Here is an 18119-nt window from a genome sequence, read left to right as displayed (position 1 = left end):
CATCCTTCCAGTTTTCCTGCTTCTTAACACCTCCTCTTCTCCCTTCCCCTACTCCGGCTCCACTCTCTTTCTTTTCAGTAGCTCTTCTACATTTCCGTAGCTACCTCTTCTTTCCTTCCCTTCTTTCATGGCAAACTGCGCCATCTTGTTCTCCCGCACCCTCTATGAAGATTCCTATCTCTATCCACTAACCCTCTAGCCCCTACCCTCTCTGTTTTCTATGCTCTATGGCCTAACCGCCATTATCTTATACCACCCTTTATGAACTTGTCTTTACCCCTACACCTTCCACCACTTTCATCCTTCATCTCTCTATACTCTCACACCCACGCATCCACGCATCCACACTATCACACTCTCTCCTCTTCCACTCCTCACTTTATCACTCAATAACTACAAAGTACACACGTCAATCCACCTCGAAGCACACTACCCGACACCGAAAACGGAAGTCTATAATAATAATTAGCGACAGCGACAGCGACAGCGACAGCGACAGCGACAGCAATAATGATAATAATATTATATAAACGTAGGTACCATCTTTCCATACATCTTCGCGGATGCCGCGTTCGTGTCCCCGCAATGTTCGGATCATTTGCCGATGTTCTATATTTATGAAACCAAGAATCTATATCTCACTCGTATATTGCTACTATAAAACAAATTATATTATGTTTTATAAATAAGTAATATGATATAAATCATAATTTTAATATAAAACATATATTACTTTTTGAAAAACTATCAGACTTAGCAAAGTTCTTAATAGCTCAAGCACTAGTTCATTTGCCCCCCATGCTGCGTTCCATCGCCCGCGCCACAAAACTAAGTCTATTAAAGATGGCATGGGTCAAATGTATTATGACTTATTAAAAACACTTTTAATTTGCTAGATTGTCAGGCACGTTATGACGGACACAACGGGATAGAGACGGTCTCGATTAAAACATTTTTAGAGTAGGGGATGTATCATTTACAAAGAATGCTTACTTTCTACACGCGATAATAAAACGAAAGCTAGCATGTTTCCAGTCAACTTTCTACAATTAAAGTCTTTTAAATAAATATTTTATTATAAATGTAAAGCATTGGAACAGCTTTGAACGATTATCGAATGGCTTTGAACAACTAACGACTAGCGAACCACTTTGAACGGCTATTGAATCACTTTGAGCGACTATTGGACCACTATCGAACCACTTTAAACGACTATCGAACGACTATTGAACCACATTGAACGACTACTATTGAATCATATGAATATTTATTGAACGACTATCGAACAACTTTAAATGGCTATTGAACGACTATCGAACCACTTTAAATGACTATTAAACGACTAATAATCCACAATCAACTATATGCAAAGATAATCAAACAATGAATTTGTTACGTCCGGTAGACTTCATAAATATTTTTTTTTCTTTTTTTTTTGCGTCCAGCAGACTGTATGGTTGTTTTCTTTCATCGAAAATTCGTTAGTGACATAAATTTACGTTGTAAGAAATAGTCTACGTCTGACAGAAAAAATAAACAGGCGAAGTCTGGGAAGCAAGATTGTATAATCTCGCTGTCGAAAGTCAAGTATAAAAACAGATCTATAAATTTAAACGTTACAACTCTGAAGGTTCGAGAATTTTAAACAAAAGATAACAGACAGTCAAACGTTAGAAATCTAAAACCATGTGGAAGCGAATGACAAACGGACAGCGAGATATTCAAGCTCAAGTTCGGGTATCAGACCCAAAAACTTTAAGCAAAAAAGGAGAGCGAGGTACCGAACAATTCACAGATGATCCGGAGTTGAAAACTCGACATTTGACACCACATGCTTGCCTGCCAGAGCACCCTCTTATGTTATCTGTTTATCATAAATTTCAAGTAAAATGTCAACTTAAGTGATTAAAGCGAACTGGGCATGACTCAATCCGTAAAACGAAAGCCTCACCCTTACTCGATTGCAACTACTTTTCATTGGTCGAAACTCAGCAAAGGTCTTCGCCAATACCTACAATTTAAAAACTTGAAGAAACGACCTAGGAAAAATCGGAGGGCGTGATTAGAAAAAACTATTTGTTAAAATAGCTTAACAAACCAATGGAGAGGAGGAGCAAAAGGGCTTAATAAACGCCGGATAAGACAACGCGACACACTTTCTGACGTTATTTTCTTCATTAAGGTTTACCCGTCTCTTGACTGCATCTCACAGTATATTCCGAGTTATACTTGATCAAAATTTTGTCATAGTGCATCTTGTGTTTTTATAAAGACTTTGCGCTGCAAGAATTATCCGAAAGAACTAAGAACTTTATAGTGACCCGTCTCTTGACTGCATCTCACAGTGTATTCCGAGATAAAATTTTATTATAGTGCATCTTGTGTTTTTTTATAAAGACTTTGCGCTGCAAGAACTATCCGAAAGAACTAAGAACTTTATAGTGCTGAGTGAATCAACCTTCATCCGACGAGTTCGTGAGCCAAGGTCTACCAAACCACATTTTACAAACCAAATATTATTGCACTCGATAAGTAGTAAATGCTTAAATTCTTCGATTAATTAGTCCAAAGTAATTCTTGGGTTTAACCATCTAACTAAATTTTTACTAAATGCGTTTGAAATACTACGATTATTAACAATTTAGAATTATTATCAAAATTAAATTATTACTATATTTCTCTTCTACTTCCCACACTTCCGAAACTATACACCCTCTCTATCAGTCACCAAGAGTCGTTCGCATTTTGCAGAGCTACTCGTGACTCTCTCACCCTCTCTATCAGTCACAAAAGATCGTTCGCATTTTGCAGAGCTACCCGTGACTCTCACTCTCTCTATTAGTCACGAAGGGTCGTTCGCATTTTGCAGAGCTACCCGTGACTCTCTCACTCTCTCATCCTCTATCAGTCACCAAGGGTCGTTCGCATTTTGCAGAGCTACCCGTGACTTTCTCTCTCTCTCTCTCTCTTTCTATCAGTCACCAAAGTTCGTTCGCATTCCCTAAGTGCGATCCCCAATTTAATTTAATCTCTTAGCGAATTCTAACTCACGTAATTATTTATATAAAATCCAAATACATATATATTAAATTAATATAAATTAATATTACATCGAATAAAAATCTATCAGGAAAAATATAAGATCGAGTATTTATTCTAAAATCTAACGATTAAAATAATGAATAATACTATGCAAGACTAAAATTATTTTCTCTTCTTTAAACAAATCCCAAGAATTATTTCGGACTTCCTTATATTGTCAAACCGTTTTTTTTTATTTATTATTATATCCTCCCTCAATGGAAGGAGTAACCCGAAAGCGATCCTTTCGTGCGTCGGTAAAACGCGCGCGTAACCGGCGGCTTAGAAAGAAATTGGCTCGGGCTCAGGCGAAACCACTCGAAATTAACATCACAAACGGCACTAACGTCAACATTAACGTTAATATATCTACAGCTAACACTCCTCATTCTCCGATTTCTGCTACTTCTCCTCCAGCTTCCCCTATCCGCTTAAGATTGTCAGAGTCGCCCACCCCCTTTATTATCATTCTAAGCGACTCCCCCTATTCTTCGCCTCTTTAACCAAGAAGACCATCCTAACCAAGAATCACCTTCCTCCCCGGCTTCCCGATTCAATCAAGAGGAAGTATCCCCAGAGACCGAGGACACATCTCGATCCGAGCCGGAACCGCAACCCAACCAACAAGGGTTGTCCGAGGACCAGTTCCGTCTCTGGATGTTGGGCCAGTTTCCTCCGATCTACGATCCACTTCCCAACGGAATTGTCTGCATAGGGCCCGGTGGACCTCAAAGAGTTGCGGACCGCATTAACAGAGGGTCTATCCGGCAGCGTAATCCCGTGGTTCATCCCGAGGTGTCAATATCCTGTCCCCGTCCTTATCGAGGTCCTTTGGAAACAATTCCCCCCTTCTTCATGTGTCATAGAGGAAATTCCATAAAACACACTCAAACAAAATATATAAATAAGAAATAATTAATAAGTAGTATATACTAAGTAATAAACTAAGTAATGATGTTAACCTAGATAATCCATATAATTTTGTTTTTTTTCTTATTAAATAAATGTGAAAATTTGATGTCTTTTAAAATTATAAATAATTTTCTTTTTCTTGCATAACCCGTTCCCTATCTCATATCCCGAGATCGCACAAGGTCCCGTCCTGGGTAATAAGGATTTAGTTCCTTTACCGAAAAGGGGACCACCGAACGAACGGCCTACTGACAGAGTAAAAGCGACCCTCCCGATTGTTGACTTCTCAGGCCCCAGTCAATTCGTTCGTTTCCGAGACACTCATTGTCTAGCGTTTGTCTAGCGGAGTTAGATAGGTTACGCCCTCCCTGACTCTGACTTTAAAGAGTCTGGACGTAACAAATTATTTATACAACATTCAAATAAATATTTAAAGTTTACACCCATGAAATGTAATATCTATATTTTGGTACAGCTGACGCTGTTGTCACGTACTGAAATTTAATATTCGCATACTGAGATAAAAAAGAAAAAAAAGAGAAAATGGAAGAGAGAATATATTTTAACAAATAATTTATTCTAAATAATGTTCAGGTGAATCTTTATGATGATTCGTTCACCAATTGAATATTTTAAATACATTTTGTAAAACGCAATTCTTTAAATGTTTTTCACAACGCATAATATTGGTAACATCTAATTTATTTAATGAAGCGATATCTTCATAATCAGCATCCAAAGTCTCAATAATAACGTCATTTTTCGCATCATTGCCAAGTATATCGGTCACCCATTCTCGTTTTTTGCGTCCTTTGACATATACAATTGAGGAATCTTCCTCTTCCCTCACACTCATCACAACCATCGTAATTAAACGTTTAGCCATACTGTATGGAACGTTTCCATCTTCTCATTGAAGTCCATGATGATGTCCAATTAGCCATGAAGCTTGAGATCTCTCAGATTTCCTAAGCACACGCCATGGTACGTGACTTGCAAAAATGTAGTGTGAGAGAACATATCCATTTCTCAGTATCGCTACTTCCTTCACGATAAAGTTTTTCCGATAATAAATCCTTGCAGATGCACAAACATCGGCGCGATCATGATGAAAATATTACTATACGATTGCAAGAATGATGTACGACTGCTATCAATCGTCAAGAATCTTAATCTTTATATATTTTTATTAGTGAAGATATTTGCTGATCTAGGTAATTTTAGTCAGTATATATACAGATGTCTATGGCACGCTCTTTTGCTATTTAATACCATCATAAAAATTTTATTAAATTAAATTGATACTCAAAGAAATTATTATTACATTTAGACATACTTATAATTCATCGATTTATTATATCGATTTATTAAGCTATCACATAATTAAAAATGTAGAATTAAAATTATGTCTAGAAAAAATATTAATTTTCAGTTTATTTTATGTTATGACAAAAATTTTTCGGGAATTAAAATTATGTACATAATTTTAATTCTTGAATTTCTATTATATACATAATTTTAATTGCCGAATTTTTATTATGTACATAATTTTAATTTTTGTTAATTTGAACTTTCATTATGTAGATATTCTTAATTTTTGAATTTCTATTATATACATAATTTTAATTTGTGAACTCTCTAAGAGAATTAAAACAATAGCAGCCCTGCGCGTCTACATTACGCTATGCTTGTCTATGCGCAACTCTATGGACCAATCGTTATGGACAGCCAAATTAAGCTATGTGATTTGTTTCTTACGTTACGATTACGATTATGATTATGGAAAATATGTGTGGTCGGTTTTATGCTGAACTTCCTAGTCTATTAGCGTATTCGATTTGTTGACTCTACCCGACTCTGGATCGAGTCGAGTCAGATCTCAAGTTCGATTTGAAACTCATTGACTCTAAACTATCATGGCGGAAAGCGGTTTATAATTGGTTTCGTGATTCATAACCTCCATCAAAAAGTCTTTAACATTATTCTTGATCATCATCATCATAGAAATATAAGTTTATATTATATAAAATAAAAAGAAGAATAAGTAGTAATAATGAAAATATGATAAATAATAATGTTAAAAACTCTTTGATGAAGGTTATAAATCACGAAACCAATCATAAATCGCTTTCCACCATGATAGTTTAGAGCCATTGAGTTTTAAATCGAACTTGAGATCTGACTCGACTCGACCCAGAGTCGGATAGAGTCAACAAATCGAATAAACTATATATGAATGCAACCTCAATGTATGATGCTTTTTGCTGCGTTTTTACATAAACTTGAGTAACAGTTTTGTATTTAGGCAGTTAATGATATTCCTCGATGACTGTTTTCAATAATCTCCATGGTTTCCAATCTCTCATGTAATCAGATAAGATAATTTGTTTTGATTGTTGAATCATAATTTGAAGCTACATATATTTAATTTCCTCTCAAAAAAAAAATCAGAAATGTCAAGAAACGAAAATATAGCTCAGCGGTTAATCCAAATCGCAGCTGATGCATCGAATCAATCAACATTAGAAGAAAGAAATTTATCTTTACTGATTCAATCAACAAGAAGAAATTTTAGAAGACAGGAACTAACATCCATCCCTCGCAGAGGTCGAAAAAGGCAAAGAACAGTTATGTTGATGAAACTGTCAAACGCCAATTTTTTTTCCATCAAAGCTGGAACTGAAATTTTTAAAGCAAAGAGGATTAGGTATTTATAGTAAAATATTTATTGTTTCGTTTAAAAAAACAAATTTCTTTAATATTAAAAAAAAAATTTGTGTCATGATTCTGAAAACTTGTTATATGTATATAAGTGAAACGAATACGATTCTGGAGATACAAAAGAGTTCTTACGAGGAAATCAAAAAGAGCATAATTATCCTTTTTCATCCGCACATTCAGCATATGTTGTGAATTGCGGAATCGCGATAGCAAAAATGCAACAAAATCAAAGTATCATTTGCATTGTCAGTTTTGACACTGGATCTGACTTGAAGGCTGAACTAGGACAGAGTAAAATAGTGATATTGTCACTGAAAGACTTTCTGAATGATTTGCCAATTCTTGCAGATGAAGATTTCGTTCCTCGCCCATCATTGCACTGATTCCACTATATCGCCTCGTGCTTTAATCGTAAATCGAACGAGAGATCTCGCGGAATATGAATAATTCAGAACAAAGTTCACCTTCAACATTGCCCCACTTTTCATGAACACTGTCATTTGATAAAAATACGGCAACAAATGATTGAAGAGATGAATGAAGAAAATTCAAATGAGGATGACGATTCTCATTTATGTACGAAACCATTATTTATTCTGTAGGATGTTCTTACATGTAGCGAAAGGGGATAGTTTTCAAAAATTCAAATAATAATTTTTTTGTACATTAACGAAGGTAAAAATCGAAATTCATTTTTTTCAAATCTTACTGAAGAGTTTGATCCCACAAATAATTTTGTTTTATTCCCATCGCTATCTGAAGATGCAGAAACTGCAACCATTAAGATCTTCAGAACAAGAATTGTCTCAATGAACTAATAAATCTTTATGTGGACGAAGAACTTTCGAGTAAAAATTTAAACGTGAAATTTATCGGCAAAATAGGAATCGATGGTGGCCTCACGACAGAATTATTTAATATTTTTTTTTGACAAATGCTTAGGCACGTTTTTTCAAAATTAAGGTTGTCTTATTCCGTACTTGCCATTAAACAAACGAAACGAACAAGACGAATTCATCACAATTGGACGGATTCTTGAACACATTTGATTTCAACTAATAGCATTCCAGCAAAACTATCGAAGAACACTTTAACGTCGGAAATTCTGATATTGATTCTACAATGCTATTACAGGAATTAATAAATTGTATAAATCCATATTTAAGAAAAATTCTTAAAAAAAGTAAAAAAAAAAATTTTCTGACAAAAAAAGAACGGGAAGTCGTTGGAATTTTTTCCAATCGAATAAATTTTTCGCAAAACCCAACTCTGAGACTTTTTCAGAGCAATTACAAGTAATCGGTACTGAATTGCTGGTCGACATGCCGCGGAAGTTAATTGATAAATTTCGTCAGGGTGTACAACAGAAAAACATCCCGATTTTTGGAAACGTTGCGATTTTACAGTTTTTTTTAGATATGCAAGTACCTACTCCAACCAAAGTCAACTGCTTAGTCATTGAATCTTACCTTACGAATGAAGAAACTGAGAATATTGTATTATTTGATTATGTACATCAACTGTCTGATAAAAACAATTTATTAAAGTTCATATTTTTAATAACAGTATCAAAAGCCAAATGTTATTAATATTAAATTTAATGACTCTGTTGGATTGAGCCAAAGATCTATATTCATCACATACGAATACATTAATTTTGCCAAAAACTTACGCAAATTTGAAAAATGATTTAAACATTTGCTTGTATACTGAAAAAGTCAAAGAGTATACATCGTATTGATACTTAAATTTTTTTTAGAGTTTGTTAAATTAATGAGCTAAATATTCAGTTTTATTTTTACACTACATATGTGATTAGATAATAAACAGTACAAAAGATAAATGTGATATATTTTGATAAGTTGACAAATTTTTACTGTGACAATTTTGAAGGAACAGCACATACTCATGTAAACGTGCAACAAGAAAAGAAAAAAAGTTATTTTAAGTTTTGTATGAAGTTAGGTTATGAAGTTTTTTTTGACAAAGTTCCTGCTACTAGTATTATTACCATTAATTATTACGCCATTTGTTTTGTTATGACATTTGTTTATTTTATTATTATCAAAGAAAAAAAGATATTTTAAGTTATGTATGGAATTATGAACAATGACATCCGTTTATTTTGTTACATATAGACATATAACAATAATTATAAACATTGTATTGAAATACAACATATTTTATTTTATTTTCTTACACAACTGTATAAAACAATAAGATGTACGGAATGAAAAATAATAACAATTTGAAGAATATCCATTCAACGAACTCAATGTTCCTTTTAATTTATGATGAAAAAACTGCTGAAAACTTAAACGATAGAATGTAAGTTTTTATGACTGAATTTTATTGGTCACTGATATATTAACAAAACTTATAAATTATTATTACTTATAAATTATTATTATTTATAAATGCATATTTTACGTTGACAAAGTAGAAAAATCCACTCATCAATAAATTAACACATAATGTGCACTTCTCGCGATCTGATTTATTCAAAGTTATGATATTTTCTAGACGCATTTTTTGTACTTCATTTAAATCTAACGATGCAGTAAAATTCGATGAAAGAAAATCAGTTTTGTCATGATTTAATATAAGAAATTATTTAATGTTGCCAACATTAGTCTTAAGTTCCTATCAGAGTTCACGAATTAGACATCTAATTAAGTACATAATAAAAATTCAAGAATTAAAATTATATACATAATAAAAATTCGGCAATTAAAATTATGTACATAAAAAAAATTAAAAAATTAAAATTATGTAATTAATATAATTTTAATTCTTGAATTTCTATTATGTACTGTAATCGTTTTCCAAATGGAGGAAATTAGATAGGATTATCTAAATCAAGCAGGCATTACACTTCGGAGCCCTTCGGTACGTTTTTGGAATATCGATCCCGCAATCCCGACAATAACACAATTAGTCGATAATTTAACAAAATCGATTGTTGGGCGTCAGGTACGGCAGGCCGCACCACATGAACAAAATTATTACAAACGCGAAAAGATTACGGAATCGATTAATTAACGTGACGGAACAAAACGTGGCTACTTAGTCTAAACGAGATGATAGAGGGGGTGATTCGGATGACGGGAAAATGCGAGAATCGAAAGGGTGGAAGCAACAAGTAAAAATTCGCTCAATAAATTAACAAGTAACAATAATATATTAAGATGGTAAATAGTGTAAAATGTACAGATCGATAATTATCGCCTTCGATTTTAAGAACAGTTGTATATGTTGAATAATAACAACGTTGGAGGTTGGCGCGACCGGGCGCAAGAATATCCGATTACCGTGTGCGTGAATTATGCTCCGTTTTTCTATCGCGAGGATTTTTTACAGGGCACGATGTGATTAGGCCGCGACATTTAATAAAATTCCTCCTGCCCACGGTAACCACTTTGTGCACGATTGCGGCAATTATCTTGGATCATGTAATCCGTTTTAGCGGGAGCAATACAAAGATTCGTACGAAAATATTTTGCAGGATTACGATGCTCCGAAAGAGATTTTTTCCGTCGCTTTATATCCGTGTATTTTCGCGAACATTACATATAATTTTGTAACAATTACGGTTCTCAATATTCACACATGCAAGACGCGAATGTGATGTATGAACCGCGGCGCAATATCGAACCGCCGACCGTCTAACAATATCGCGATAACTACTACTCTACGCGTGACAATAAGAAACATTAAAACCGATATTACAATACGATATTCTACTTGACTGTCGGCGGCGGCGAAGTATGTGAGAGAAAGTGCTAACAAGGTAATCCGAATGAGCAGCGTAAGCCCGTCGGCCATTAATACGCGAATCTCACGAACTTCCACAAAATAATCATAAACGCGTGGTACGACAACTAATTCGGGCGCCACACATTCGAATCGATTTACCTATTCACAAACGACAAACAATGGGTTGACGATGCTCGTCCCACCGGCTTTCGTCCTTCCTTATACTGGTTCGGTCTCGGTAGCGTAATTGAGTCTGCGTCCTTTTCGCGGTCTCGCCGAATAATGCCAAGCGATCGTCCCGCGGGAAACACGCCGGCGCGATAAATCGTGAATAGGTCACCTATGGCGTTTCCGCGTTCCATAGGGTTGTCCTTAGAGCCTCGCGGTCCTTGTGGTCCTTCCATTGCTGTACGGGTGGATGTATCGCCCCGTATCTTTCCAAATTTTAATTCGACCGGGAGATGCGGGATTTTCGGCAGCGTCTGTGTGGCTCTCGTCTCTATCTTGCAGGATAAATCCCGAGATTGAGCCCCTCGACGCCCCGTCGCAGGGACTCCCTCGCTCAATGCGGGTGGAGTGGCCATTCCTTCCAGCCGGATCTTTCCGGCCTTCCGCGCTTTTTTCTGTGTCGAAAATAGATATTAAATGCAGAGGCGTTTATCTGCATTAATTCTTAATACATTAAGAAGCAATTATGATCTTACGGTTCCTGCTCTCCTTATCACTCCCCGGACGATCATTCTCGGCGGCTTGCTATCTTCTGCTCCTTCTCCCAGATGGGATCTCGCCGTCTTCTCTGTCGTCAACTAATTGGCGTGCTCATAATAGAGTTTACATTCTCGTGAGATAACACAAAGAAAATACAGAAAGAAAAAACAGATCCGCTGATCTGCGATCGGATCGCTCTCTCCCTAAATCAGGAGAACGCTGGCTCGAGAAACCGCCCGCGAGCAGACTTATTCGGTCCTTGAGACGGATGTCTTAAAAACGTCACAGTACATAATAAAAATTCGGCAATTAAAATTATGTACAAAATGGAAATTCTTAATAAATATTATGTCTTGACATAATAAAAATTTCTTCCGATTTCAAATTTAATATTAAATCTAGGATTAAAATGACAGCAACACGTAATACTAATTTTTAATTTTCATTACGTCATGGGATAATTTTTATTCACTGAAATTTCATTATGTTTTGACATAATTTTAATTCGTGAATTTTTATTATGTCGTAACATAATTTCAATTCACACTGAATTACTATGAATGCTCACATAATTTATATTATTATTATGTTACGACATAATAAAAATACATTATCAGTATTATCTCATGACATAATTAAAATGAATTAAAGTTATGTCTAGACATAAAAAATAATTCCATATATGTCTTTCTCTATATATTTTTAATTAATTTTATATCAAGACAATTTTATTATTCATTTTTATTTATGTTATGACATAATAAAAACGATTCCGAAAAACTATTTACTTCAGTTTAAGTCAATTATAGAATTTTTATTTTAGATTAAAAAATTTTATTAATGAATAGCAAAATGGCGTGCCATATATGTCAGTATATATACAGATATATATATATATATATATATATATATATATATATATATATATTATTAGTCAGTATATATACATATACAGTATACTATATATATATATATATATATATATATATATATCATACATAACTATTAGTCGATATATATATATATATATATATATATACATTAAATAATTATAAAATAATTTATATAATAATTATATATACATATATATAATAATTAATATATATATATATATATATATATATATATCTGTATATATAATTATTAGTTAGTATATATATAATATATATATACAATATGTATATATGTATATATATATATATGTATATATATATATATATATATATAACTTCTTATCTAATAACGTTTTTATCATTTTTTTGTCATTAATAATTGTTTTGTAACGATACGACCATCGTTACGCGGCCGTCCACCCGCCGGACGCCGCAAACCGACCGCCGTCCCACGCCCATCAGTCAAGGGACCATTTGAGCGATTAGGCGCTACGCGCCCTATTATAGTTTAAAGCGGTGAGCGAAAATAAATATGTAATAATTTGTTTACTGTTTATAACCGGGTCGGCACACCGTACCGGAGCTCGGCTCGCGCGCTCGGGAAACCGCTCCGACCGTTTCCGAAACTTCCCGAGCCGCGGTCGGGCTCAACCGAATTGTTGGAAAACAATTATCGCGCCGACGCGATACCGCCGACGCCGGGTATAAAAAGACGCTCCACCGGCTAAAAGAGAGAATCTCATCCGTGCTCTGAAGTCGGCAAGACGCTCAGAGCAATCCGCATACCTAGACGCTTACGAGCAAGATCGAGGTTGGGAGTACTCCGCCTCTGCTGGGCTTTCCCAGCATCTCGCCAAAAGTAAGCGCTCCTACCAAAATACCGATCGTCCGGCAACTACTCAAGCGGTGGGAAATTACCCGCCACCGACGGATATTCCCGTCTGCCGAACGCTCCTGATCCGCTGCAAACCCATCCTTGCAAATCCGGAACAAATATCGCGAAGTATTTCGCGCGCCGGCATAAAGCCGCCCGAGACTCGCCATTAATACGGCAACGAAATCCGCGCGCGTAGGGCCGTGAGACCGTCCTACGCACCGAATTTGGCAATACGCGATTCGCCAAGACGTGAGGCTCCCGCCCCTCGCGTAGGCATTACCGCGCGCCATTACAATTACCCGGCCGATAGGTGCTACCACCCATCGACGCCGGGTATCGATAATCGCACACGACCGTTCGATTTCCCGCGTCCGATCGCGCCGCTCACGAGTGCCCTACCGCGTGCACTCGAGCGCATCACGCACCGAAATCGCACCACCGCCGTGCATCCGCCGTTCCGCCTGACCGACGGACACGCACTCGCGCGTCACTCCCGGTCATCCGCCATATACACGCATCCATACGATATATATTAAATACACATCCGACACACATTGTATACACTCACAACCATACGTCACCTACGCACACATTCATACGCCATATATTATATACACATACGACACACTCTGTATACACTCGCAACCATACGTCAGTGACCCGCACATTCATACGCGATACCGCGCACACGCATCCGACGCTCATTCCATACGTACGCACTCATATATGTATACACCCTCACTCACACATTGTACATATTTTCATACATAAATAAACACATTTATTTATTGTACACCCGGCTACGATACTTACTATACCCTTCCGAGCCCTGATCCCGGCCGAGCTATCCAGAAACAGCGCTCGGGAAAATCCGACCGTAACATTGGCGCCCCAACAGATCATATCCTGTAGCAAGTATATGAAGTCGCGGCGAAATGAAAGGGTGGATATATAAACTGTCGAAAGCGCAACTAATAGAAATCGCAGACGAGCGAGGTCTGGACACGACCGGCACGATGGACGACATCCGGCGCCGAATGGCCGGTGACGTCGACGCGCACCCCGAGGAATACGCGACGGACAGCACGGGAGCGTCAGAAACCGAAACAACACAAAACGCGCCCACCGCCGACAACGCACTAAAGCAAATGAGAAAGTGGGGGGTGCATTTTGACGGACGCGATCCGTTTGCATTCCTAGAACGGCTCGAAGAACTAAAAGCCGGATACGCCTTTCCAGAAAGCACAATGCTATTGGGACTCCCCGAATTATTACGCGGAGACGCGTTACAGTGGTACCGAAACAACAGACAACGGTGGGAAAATTGGGGACAGTTCGACCGCGCCTTTCGGGTACAATTTTTGCCGCGACGTTATCAGGCCGCATTAAAACGCGAAATATCCGACCGTCGACAACGACCGGGAGAGAATTAAAAGTATATCAGTGACATACTGACGTTGATGCGCCGAACCGGTGGATTCTCCTCGGAAGAAAGATACGAAAGGATATACGAAAACATGCGGGCAGAAATAAAACGCTACGTCCGGTATAATGCAGCCGAAGGCATCGACGAGCTACAAATGAGAGTAACCGAACAAGAAGAAATAGAGGAACTGTGCCAACAAGAACAAAAGACCGAGCGCGCGGAAAAGACAAAACCGAACATCGCCACCGCATATAACAAGGAGGAATGCTGCTGGAGGTGCAAGCAGCGGGGACACACACGCCGAACGTGCAAACGACCACCACGAAAATTCTGCTCACAATGCGGACGAGACGGCGTGTTCACAAAAGAATGCCACCCCGCACCGGGAAACGCCAGGCGGGCCGAGTCGCCAGCGGTCAAATCCAGCGCCCCGAGTCCCGCATAAAGTATGATCCGAGACCGCACATAAGAATAAAAATAGGCCGCATGCGCTTTCGAACACTGATAGACACCGGGGCTGAAATATCATTCGTAAATGAGAAAACGGCACGACAATTACAACGATACGGGCACAAGATGCAAGCGCATGACGGAGAAATACAGATGGCAAATGGGGAATCGGCCACGATACCCGGAACTATCACCGCGCCCATACGCATCGAAGGGAGAACAATCCAACACAAGTTCGCCATACTACCGAAACTAGAAAGCCCGGTACTCATGGGAGTGGACCTGTGGACACGAACAACGATCAGGTTAGAACCACCCCGAACATATCAACGAAGGAGCAACATACCACGGTGCACAACAACCAGAGGGCTGGTCACACGAACAATGAACGAAGAAGAAAAACTACGACAATTCCTGGAAAAGAATTTGAAAAATTCAAAGGAATTCAAGGGCCCACAGACAAAATACAGCACCGAATAAGACTCAAAAATGATACACCAATCAAACAACGATATCGACCACGCAACCCGGCAATGCAAGCGGTAATCGACCAGGAAGTAGAAGACATGGAGGCCGCAGGAGTCATCGAACCATCCACGAGTGCTTGGAGCTCACCAGTAGTACTAGTCAAAAAGAAAGATGGAAAATACCGATTTTGCATCGACTTCAGAAAAGTGAACGAAAAAGATGCGTATCCACTACCACAAGTGACCGCAACGTTAGAAAAATTAAGGGGAGCAAAATACTTGTCAACACTAGACCTCAAACAAGGATACTGGCAAGTACCTCTCGAACCAAAAAGCCGGCCAATCACCGCAATCACGATACCGGACAGAGGGCTGTATCAATTCAAAGTAATGCCATTCGGATTGCACTCCGCACCCGCCACGTTTCAGCGACTCTTGAATCGCATAATCGGCCCATCATTAGAACCAAGTGTTTTCGTATATTTGGATGATATCATTATCATAAGCAAAACGTTTGACGAACATCTCCGATTATTATCCGAGGTTTTCCGCCGGCTCCGCGACGCACGACTCCGTCTAAACCGGGAGAAATGCAAATTTTGCGTCGACCAACTGAAATACCTCGGGCACGTAGTCGACCGCAAGGGAATACGAACGGACCCGGAAAAGTAAGCGCAGTCGCGAATTGGCCCGAACCACGCACGGTAAAACAAATCCGACAGTTCCTCGGGATGGCGTCATGGTATCGGCGATTCATCGCAAATTTCTCGACCGTCGCGGCACCACTCACGAACCTCACGAAAAAGAAAGCAAGGTGGAAGTGGGGAATCGAGGAAACAACAGCGTTCCGCGAACTTAAGAAAACGCTGGTGTCAGCCCCTGTGCTCGCGTGTCCAGATTTCAATCGCCGATTCGTATTACAAACCGACGCCAGCACAAGCGGACTTGGCGCTGTGCTGACGCAAAACTTCGAGAATGGGGAACGCGTCATCGCATACGCAAGCCGAACACTAAATAGCGCCGAGAAAAATTACAGCGCTACCGAACTCGAATGCCTCGCGGTGGTATGGGGCATCCGAAGAATGAAGGGATACCTGGAAGGGTACCCCTTCACCGTAATTACCGACTACCAATCGCTAAAATGGCTACAACGATTGGAAGCACCCACCGGCCGGCTAGCCCGGTGGCTGTTCGAGTTGCAGCAGTACGACCTCGAGGTTAAATATAGGAAGGGCACGTTAAACCGCGTAGCCGACGCCCTATCGCGACAACCCGAGGTATGCGCAGCAAAACCGCGTCGAAGCGGATGGTACCAACGGATACTGGAGGAGACCGAACGCGATCCCGCCAGCCGACCGGATTTCCGTGTACAGAAAGGGAAACTGTACAAGCACATTCTGCACAGCCTAAACTTCAAAGAGACAAACGCAGACGAGCAGTGGAAAGAATGCGTACCCAAAGACCAGCGAACCAGAATCCTAAGCCAGCACCACAACGAGCCAACGGCCGGACACCTCGGCATCGCAAAAACCATTGCCAGAATAGCTGAATACTTCTACTGGCCAGGAATGTTTAGGGAAACAGCCGCTTACGTCCGAACATGCCCAACGTGCCAGGCACACAAAGCCGCCCAAGAACAACCAGCGGGCAAATTACACGCGACGGACGTCCAAAAACCGTGGGAGCAGGTCACGACTGACCTCGTCGGACCGCTGCCACGATCACGGCAAGGACACATCTGGCTTTTCGTAATGCAAGACAGGTTCTCCAAGTGGGTAGAACTAGCACCACTGAGACAAGCGACAGCCAAGGTGACCACCAAAATAATAACATAGCGAGTAATATTACGCCACGGCCGGCCAGAGTCAATACTATCGGACAATGGAACGCAATTCATATCCAAAGAATTCGAAAACCGACTGGCGGCATTCAACATAAAACACAAACGAACACCGGCATACGCACCGCATTGCAATCCAGTGGAAAGAACTAACCGGACAATAAAAACAATGATCAGTGAGTTCGTAGAAAAGGACCACAGAGACTGGGACGAACATCTCCCCGCCCTGCAGTTTGCGTACAACACCGCGGTACACGGCGCAACAGGATACACACCGGCATATCTGAACCATGGGCGAGAGTTAACGCCACCGCACCACACCGCACCCGCAACAACGGGCTCTCCACCGGACACAATCCGACGGAGACTGGACGAGGCATACAAGATAGTGCGCATCCAACTCGCACGGGCCTTCCAAAGACAGGAAAAATACTATAACCTCCGCCGACGAGAGTGGAAGCCAAAAATCGGCGAATGGGTGTGGAAGAAGGACCACTCGTTATCAAAAAAGGCCGACAAATTTAATGCAAAACTTGCGCCAAAATATATCGGGCCGCTCGAAGTACGAAAAATAGTCTCCCAGTAATCGTAGACTTAAGGAGCAAGAGGGGCAAATGGTACAGGCACGTACACGTACAAGATCTAAAGGAAAACAAAAACAATACCGAGGACGAAGAAGACGAAAACCCCACCGACGACTGAGACAATAACACCAGCAACAACAAAGATTAAAGCACAGTTGATCGAGATGACTGAGACCGAGAAGATCTTGAAGGAAATCGAGGAGCTCCTCGGGGAGACAAAGGGCCCAGAGCAATCGACCGGTAGCACCACCGACCGGAAGCCCGACCAACCAGCCGTTCGAAAGCTGCCATCCAGACCATCGCGGATCGGCACCTTGGTGCAAAGGTCGGACAGGACGAACGCACGAAAGCTGCAAGGGTTGATGCAGCAACCGCCGCCGTTACCAACCCGGCCACGCCGACCA

The 18119-nt window shown here is 39.6% G+C and overlaps 1 protein-coding gene across 1 annotated transcript; it reads left to right on the top strand.

Moving 5' to 3' along the window:
- The first annotated feature begins 17300 nt into the window (after positions 1-17300).
- Positions 17301-17717, top strand: LOC126852479 (uncharacterized). The gene has a single exon (XM_050597318.1). The coding sequence runs from the start codon at positions 17301-17303 to the stop codon at positions 17715-17717; it is 417 nt and encodes a 138-aa protein (XP_050453275.1).
- Positions 17718-18119: the final 402 nt, after the last annotated feature.

Source organism: Cataglyphis hispanica, chromosome 10 (genome assembly GCF_021464435.1).
Source record: "Cataglyphis hispanica isolate Lineage 1 chromosome 10, ULB_Chis1_1.0, whole genome shotgun sequence".
Classification (NCBI taxonomy): domain Eukaryota; kingdom Metazoa; phylum Arthropoda; class Insecta; order Hymenoptera; family Formicidae; genus Cataglyphis; species Cataglyphis hispanica.
The sequence above is the reverse complement of the archived record's forward strand: the minus strand, read 5'-3'. Positions and strand labels throughout refer to the sequence as shown.

What these genes read in the sequence shown, in the direction of transcription:
- LOC126852479 (XM_050597318.1), top strand. Translation starts at nt 17,301, where the DNA reads ATGATCAGTGAGTTCGTAGAAAAGGACCACAGAGACTGGGACGAACAT.